The 8,741-nt window shown below is 28.0% G+C and overlaps 1 protein-coding gene across 4 annotated transcripts in view; it reads right to left on the reverse strand.

Moving 5' to 3' along the window:
* Positions 1 to 8,741, reverse strand: part of LOC117169290 — a 36,647-nt gene that overhangs the window by 3,329 nt on the left and 24,577 nt on the right. For all 4 annotated transcript variants that reach the window (XR_004466647.1, XM_033355592.1, XM_033355594.1 and 1 more), the window contains 3 exons: positions 7,871 to 7,945; positions 5,009 to 5,125; positions 527 to 898 (listed from right to left, as the gene is read on the reverse strand). Coding sequence is in view for 3 of the 4 variants with exons in the window: in XM_033355592.1 (XP_033211483.1) it covers positions 527 to 898; positions 5,009 to 5,125; positions 7,871 to 7,945 (564 nt within the window). In the remaining variant the exon portion in view is untranslated. The remainder of the gene's footprint in view (positions 1 to 526; positions 899 to 5,008; positions 5,126 to 7,870; positions 7,946 to 8,741) is intronic.

Below are 8,741 nucleotides of genomic sequence, written 5' to 3' on the forward strand. Positions count from 1 at the left end.
TCTTATTTCCAAACTTGAAAAAATGGCTCGGTGGACAGAGATTTCCAGACAACGAAGACGTCATTGCCTCTGTAAGTGCTTATTTTGAGGAACTACCGAAAAGGCACTTTTCTGAAGGATTAAAAAAACTTGAAAAGCGATTGACCAAGTATATAGAGCTCCAAGGAGATTATGTTGAAAAATAAAAAAAAATTACCCAAAAAAAATTGTTTTTATACTTCATTCTAAGGACTTATTGAACTACCCTCGTAGTTCCGAAGATTTCTCAACAAATTAATTAGAAATTTAAATATCGAAAACCCGAAACGGACTCAATCCTTTAAATTGTTGTCTAAGTGATTTGATAAATTATTTCAGATAATTTTACAATTTCGTGTTATGTCAAATATTATTAAAGTTTATTATGATCTTTATAGTTTTCTAAAGTGTTTAATTACCATATTGTTTTAATTGTTTTCACACGCTAGAGAGGTGGAGTAAAAATATGGTGAAAATGCTATTACGAAATTTATGGATAGTTGCTTACTTGAGTTAAACGGTGCTCGGACTCCCATAAGTGTTCCATTTTTGTATATATATACAACCGTCATAAAGCCTCTTATTGCAGCAGGACGGCATAGAAAATTATTACGTTTATAATCTTTACCGCCCCTAGGAGGGTTATTGCCATCAAAGTCAGCTTGCACTACTTTTGGTTCCATTTTATCCAACCACAATTTAACTATATGTTCCATAAACTCGAACTTCCTATCTGGATCACCTTTAATATTCACGACAGGACGTTCGATATCTCCCGGTCGAAATTTCCCCCGTGGTCGGCTCCAGGCATCGAGACGCGCCTCCCCGTGCTGATTCCCGGAGCTTGAACTTAATCCATCTACTGCCATGGAATTTATTTCTGTACAAAGAAAATAAGCATTTGTTATTATGAAATATATTTTTTTGATATTTGTGTAGTGATATTTTTTCTATCTTTATATTTATTTGGTTTTTACTGTTACTTTTCTTTAAAAATTTTCATTCAATAAATTTTTTCTGTCTCGTTACATCTAGTTTTAATTCATTTTATACATATTAATGTAAAAAAGCTGGAAAAGGGATTAATCTTGTGAAAAAATCTTAAACAATTTTCGGTCCGTATTTATTTTCTTAGTTTTAATTTACTCATTCTTTTATCTTGGTAAAGATTTTGATTTTTAGACTTTTCAACTTATGGAGTTTTTGGAGATTTATTTGTTTATTATTTTCTTTTTGAAGAAAAATGGGTATTTTTCATATGTTTTCAGATGAATTATCTCAATAATATTTATTTATAAAAAGCTGAAAAAGGGGTTATTCTCACGGAAAATTTCTTCAGAGTAGTCAGTCCATATTCACTTATCTAATTTTATTTTTCTATATTTTTTTATTTCTTGGCAGAAATTTTGTATATTAGAATTTGTTCTATTAGAGGTTTTGCTTTTTAAATGTAAATTTAAAATTGTCCAAACTTATTGTTGAAGCTTTCTTCTTTTATTTTCTTTTTGAAGAAAGCTTTCTTTTAATGTCATAACTTTTCAAATTAATATTACTGTTATATCTAGACAAAATCTGGAAAAGGGGTTAATCTTAAGAATTTTTTTTCTTGGAGGGGAATTGAGACAAAAGACAGAAATTGAGAGTAGGGAAATAAGGTGAGTCAAATCGAGGGCATTCCCCTTCACGTCCCCTCCTTTAGCATTCTATCCCACCCTTCTCTTCGCTAACCTCTGATTCAATCATCCATCACTTCACATAATTAACCCATTCTCACCACCCTTTATTGTCCACCCCTCACCACACTCTTGCAACCCTCTATCACTTCCCCTCCCATATCGTACCCTCCTCTCAACCGGTTCCCCTCCATCACATCCACTCCTTTGAAAAAAGTACAATGGACGGATGGACACCAGACCGAAACCATTGTGGGTTTCAACCCGGGGCTGTGAATGAAATAGGGGAAGAAGTTCGGGATGACAGCTTTTAAAAGGTAGGACAAGGGTCGTATCTGAGGAAGGTGTCAGGGTGGGTAAAGGAGAAAGAGGATGAGGTGGGTAAGAAGTTGAGTGCTAAATAAATGGAGTGCCAAATTAAAAATTAGGACCATTTTTCTGGCCCCACCACCCACGCAAATTAAAATTTTTTTTTGCCCAATATTAAGTGCAGGATTTGCTAAAATTTATACAACCAAAATTAGAATGTGTGCATAAGCGGAAGTACCTGATTTCTCAGAAAAACACTGGAGTTCCAAAAATTCATCATATTCAACGAATTAAGGAATTTAAGAGAATTAAAATATTTAAGGGATTTTATATAATTTAAGGGATTTTATGAAAATGAGAGAATGCAAGGAATTTAAAAAGTACCGATAATTAAAGAAATTCAAAAAGTTCAGGGAATTTAAGGAATTCAGAGATTTTTATAAATTCGCAGAAACATTTGATTCATTAGACTTTGAAGAATTTAATTTAAAATTAAAAAATGATAATTTCATAAAAATAAAAGTGGATTTAAAAGAATTTGATCAAATTGCATATAATTCAAAATGAATTTAATAAAAATTAAAGAGAATGAAACAAAAAATAAAAATACAAATCATTCAATAAACTTAATAGAGTTGATTTAATTTGAAAGAATTAGTCTTCACTACATAAGAGAAATGGGTCTTTCGCTGTTAAAGTTGTTCAAAGCCTCTTTAAAACTTCCTACAAAATTAATAATACCTTTAAAATGTACTGAAATATTTAAAATTCCTTTAAGCCATGAAAAATCTTTGCAAATATTTACTATCAAATATTTTAAATCCAATGAGTGACATTGGATTACTCAAAATAATGAAAAATTCTTTGAAATATTGTAACTCCCTTCAAAATAAAGTTTTAAAAAAGTCTAAAATATTTTCAATCTTTTAAAATTCCTTCAGCTACAAAAATTCCTTGGAACCTTTCGTAATTTCCCAAAATATTTCGAAACCTTTTAAAACTTTAAAAATCATTTCGAACTTTTTAAATAACCTAGAATCTGTCTAAAAAAATTCCTTTACATTATTGAAGCTAACACAAAATTCGTGGGAATCATGAAGAATTGCCTTAATAAGAGCATTATATTTTAAAACTACTCAAAACTTTTTTAAGCGTCTGAAAATATCTTGGAAACCTTGAGAATATTCTAAAATATCTCAAATCCTCTGAAATGAATTAAATTACTATAAGAAGTTAAAAAATCCTTGGAATGTGTAAAAAAACCTTAAAACATCTTAAATATAAATTTTTTTGAAATTCTTTGAAACCATTTGAATGGAAATCTATTAAAATAACTTGAAAATACGTTGAATTTTTCTGAAATTCCCTGAAGATTTATTTGACATATTTTTAAATCACTGGATATATTTTTAAACTTTTATAAATTCCTTGGAATCTTTTTAAAGCTTTTATAAGTGCCTTCGAATCTTTTTATATCCAATTAAATGAATTAAATTACTAAAACCAATTAAAAATTCCTTCGCAATTTTATGTAATACTCTGAAAGTTCTGAAATCCTTTAACAAAATGAAAAATTTCTGGTGAATTTTTTAAAGCTTTCTAAAATGCCGTAGGACTATTTTGAATGCTCTAAAATATTTCAAATATTTTGAATTCTGTGAAATCAATCTTCTGTATTATTATTACCATTATACTCTGATATTTGTCAATATAAAATAAATCTATTTGATTGACAGTATTTTCAGGTTGAAATTTCAACTCTTTTGTAAATAATTCGTCTCTTTGGCTTCAAAAGCCTTTTTTATTACTTTTTTATCTGAAAATTTAACTTTTCAACCTTCGCTTGAATACTTATCTTTTATAATATAAAAATTCAGATATTTAGTAGAAAATTAATGTATTTTATGGAACATTCTTCGTTTTTTGTTAAATTTGACTTCTTGAAAATTTAATTATTTTTACATTTATTTTTCAGACTGCAAATTTAGCGTTTTCATTGCTGCAAATTGGTCCTCTTGCCTTCAAACTTCAGCAACTTGTCTTTTGTTGAAAACTCGTCTTTTCGGTACAAAATTAATTTGCTCTATTGAAACTTCTTTATTTGGGTTTCTTCATTTGTCATAGCACTTACAAAATACAAAAATAAAACGAAAATGAAAATATTAGGGCAAATAACGCACGACATCAAAAACACAAAAAAGAACAATCTGGATTTTTGAATGCCCTACAAGATTATTATAACAACTTTTTAAATTTTCTTGATCAGATGCGCAGTTTTTATTTTATTTCGAAATACAAACATTAAAAATATAAAAATTAAATTTTTGGAAAAACAATACAAGACACGAAAAAAAATAAATTCGCCAAAGTTGTGAACCAAAAAAAGGATATAGCAATTCTTTATTTATAATTTTGAGAAAGAACGAGTAAATTTTATTTTAATCGTAAGAAATCAGATTAAAAATATATAATTGAATTCTTGGCAAAAAGACACAAGTTGCAATAAAATGTTTAATAGCAATTTTTGTTTACGATTTGCGCTTTTTAAAATTAAAAAAACAAGATAATGAAAATACTTTTGTTTTAATATCAAATCATATTATGAATTCTAATAATAAAAGATAAATATTTAATAAATAAAGCAATTTGTCAGATACTTACTCCTAATCTTTCTTAAATCAGATTTAATATTACTATTTATATTATTCTTCACTAATAAACTTTGTTTAGGTATATTAAAACCGTTAAACTTTAAACGGAAATTTAGAGACAAAAAAGGCCAAAAAAAATTCTTCGATCGAATTTAGGTAAGCTTTATTTCTTATAGAACATTTAATTGTACTTTATGAATTTTTTTAAAGTATGTAATTTGTTTATTTGTATAGTTTTACTGAAAAATGAAATTTTTTATTTTTCTTGAGAGAATTTTCGATAGATGTACCCAGATTGAATGAAATCAGACACAGTCAATCTCTTTATTAGGATGAAAATGTAAAGAAGGTACTTACTTAATAGAATTTTGGCCGCTTCTTCTTCTTCTTCTGAAAAACGCCTGCGTGATCTGTAGCTGGAGCTCGTTTCCGGGTTCCAAGAACCTGAAGATGAGTCACTTCTTGAACCTAATTCTGTGAAGGGTAAATAAAACTTATTGAATTTTTTGTTATCCATTCTGAAACCTAAAACATTTTTTTTCGCGAATTTCCGCTGAGGACCCCTAGCCTGGGCCTAGTTTGAATTTTGAAATGGCTCGAACTTGGGCCCGGCTAGTGTCAAAGTTCCTAAAATGGACGACAGATGTTGTAGTACTATTTATTCTCTTCTTTTACTTATTACTTTTAAATTTCAAGTGTCAAATTTTACAAAGCGGCTATCATTAAAATTAAATTTATAAAAATGCCTAAAATAAAAAGCACTCTAAAGGTCAGGAGACATCGAGCAATCGGCAATATCCTAAACTTATGCGGTGAAACTGCAAGTAAGACCTATTAATTATAAATAATATTTTAAGATTAAGAATGCTCGTGACATCTAACCTCAAATTAAGATTTTTTTTTGAGGAATTATAAAGTGTAAGTGAATGAAATATCACAATTTGTAAATTCGATTCAGTTTTGAGAAAATTTTTTAAATTTCAAACCTTTGTAATTTCAGTTGTCAGCTTTAATTAAAATAAAAAATATTTTTGCGTAATTTCTGCTTTTAATGAAGAAAATAAAGAATTGCAACAAATCTATCATAAACTAGGGCCTAGTTTTGCCAAGTCTGGGCCCTGCTTGGGCCATGTTGACATTTATTGTTCTAAATTATCTTTTTCGACTGAAAATTTAACGATTCATGCTAAATATGCTATTTTTAAAAATATTCATTAAACTAATTATTTATATTCCATAGGACAGATCGCAGACTTATTTTTTAGTCTTCTGAAAATTGATTTTAACCCTTAAGAGCTTGACGCTCCGAACTTTTTTTTGCCTATATTTGGTTATTAACCATTTTTTTTCATCAACGTATTGAAAAACTGAAATTTTGTACATAACCATTTATTAATCTATAATAATTGTTTAGGAATACTTTATACTGTCTTAAATGAATATTTAGGGACTTATAAAATACAAACAATTTATTCATTAATGCATTTATTTGTTATAAACAAATTTTGTAAACAAATTGACAAATTGTCTTATTATCGGTAAATTTTTGTTGTTGCTAAGAATGCTTCATATTAATGTAGGAATAATATTTAATTACAAAAATAATTTCAAAGTTGATAATAACAATTGTTATAAACAATTCTTGTAGAAAAATATTGAAATTTGAGATTTTTTCAAATTATAAATTTCTTCAAATTTAAATTTTCTTTGATGGCCAGAATAGGTGCAGATATTTCTGAAAATAATGTATCTTCGATACAAGTGAAACAGTCAACATTTGGAATTTGTTTATCTAACTTGTTTATAAAAATTAAATTTTGTATATTTCACTACATATTATTTAGGAAACATTTTTTGAGAATATCCGTAGCCCTTTAAGCGATTAAAGAAAATTGAAATTGGATAAAACTTTAATTTGAATATTTTTTACGAGAATTATTTATAATAATTATTATTGTTAACCTTTCAAATATTTTCGTAACTAGCAATCACTCGTCTAACAGTTTAAAATATTTCCATAACTTTAATTTTTTGTAAATTCAAAATCGGAACAAAATTTAAGACTCTGGACGTTTTTAAAACGAAAAACCTGTATTTCCTCCTACTGTGGCCCACAATGGAAGAAAAAATGACTTTTTGTTTCAAAATAACGTACAGCCCTGATATATTGTAATGGAATTACTTATAGAATTATTATATAAAGAATCTTTTTTATGGAAAAAACTGATAAGATTTCTAAGAGAGTTTTCGAGCCCTTTTTGTGATATAGGCTTTAAATTTTTTTATGAATAAACAAATATGATAAAAAATAGGCCACTTTTTAAATTTGATGTTCCCGGTGAAAGTCAATAACATGAAAATGGTTGAAATCGCCTAAGTTTCATAGAGAAACATTAGATAAAGATATTTCAATAGTATATAATTAAGAAAAAAATTATAAACAAATTATTTGTTTAAAAAATACTTTTTACAATTTTCCATAATTTTACGTTTTTTCAAGTTAAATTGCAAGAAATTTGTATACGAACAATATAATGATGAAGAAATTTGTTCTTGGCATTATTATTTTTATATCATAAACAAATTTGATAAATAAATGAATTATTCAACCATTTTTCTACTGAAAAAATTCGTTTTGTTCAGTGTCATCTTTTAAAATGAGTAACTTTATGATAATTTTATAAAAATTCATAATTTGTTGATTAATCTTATTATAAGCGCACCTACAGTTTAAGGTGAATTCCGAACCACTAATTCGCCTACTTGCAGTATACGAAAATACGAACAATTTATCCCTGTGACTTTTTTTGATGAGATAAAAATGACAAAAGTAATAGCATTTTCAAAATCCAAACGCATGATATGAAAAAAGTCAAGATATGAAAAACTTCCTTTTTGAAGTCATACAAGAATGTATAAACAACTTTTTAAATTATGTTTAACAAAATCGCAAATACAAATTTTGATCTTACGAAAAATAACAAATTATTAAATTATAAATATAACGAGACACGATTTTTATTTCTATTTAAGAAACTATGTTTCCGGGCTTATTTTAAAAACGGAAGAAGAATGTAAAATTAATTCCCAATAAGAATATGTATTTTTTATTTAAAACTCGAAACTTGTTTTAAAGGTCGTCAAGAGCCAACGATTTTGACTGCTTATTTCTAAATCACAGAAACTTTTTTGAACTTTAAACAAATTTTGTATACTTACGCATCTGCGCTCTTTGCATTGGCAGCCCTATTGAAGCGTTGTTGTATCCTAGTGGTGGTTGCGGCATAGACACATCTGTAAAATAATATATAAAAATTTTTACTCAAGAATTATTTAAGTAGCCCAAAAATTTGTATTGGTCCAACAGTTCTATATTAATTTCGCAACTGGACATCTCGACACCTGTGGTTCCGAAAAAAAATTAAATCATTTATCAGGATATGTGTTCTACATAAGAAAAAAATTTCCGACGAAACCAAAAATTTTTTTAATATATAGTAACTAGCGCGCGAGTTTATGGAATTTAAGGAATTCTTGGAATTCGTGGAATTCAAGGAATTCGTGCATTTCATAGAATTTCATGGAATTCACGGAATCAACAGAGTATTCGAAATTCATGGAATTCTAGGAATTGCAGGTAGTCTTAAAATTTAAACATTTAATTTAAAGCACGAAATTCAAGGCTTTTACGGAATTCAAGAAATGTAGGAAATTTAAGAAATTCACGCAATTCAAGGAATTTGCGGAATTTAGTGAATTCATGCAATTCTTTGAACTCAACGAATTCACTCAATGCCTTAAATTGAAATGCTTTAAATTTGCGGAGTGCACGGAATGTAAGTAATTTATGAAACAGAAGAAAATGGTGAAATGCAAGGATTTCAAGGAATTCAAAGACTTCATGGAATTTACTAAATTCATATAAACACACAAAATTTAACAAATTCACGCAATTCATTGGAATCACAAAATTTACGGAATTTACGAAAGTATACATATGAAACCGGTATTGCCATCTAGCGGCCAGTAGGCACACTTGTAGGCACTGTCGGAACTTACCATTTGTGCTAATTGGCGTATTGTCATCTGT

The sequence above is a fragment of the Belonocnema kinseyi genome, chromosome 3, assembly GCF_010883055.1.
Source record: "Belonocnema kinseyi isolate 2016_QV_RU_SX_M_011 chromosome 3, B_treatae_v1, whole genome shotgun sequence".
In the NCBI taxonomy this organism is placed as follows: domain Eukaryota; kingdom Metazoa; phylum Arthropoda; class Insecta; order Hymenoptera; family Cynipidae; genus Belonocnema; species Belonocnema kinseyi.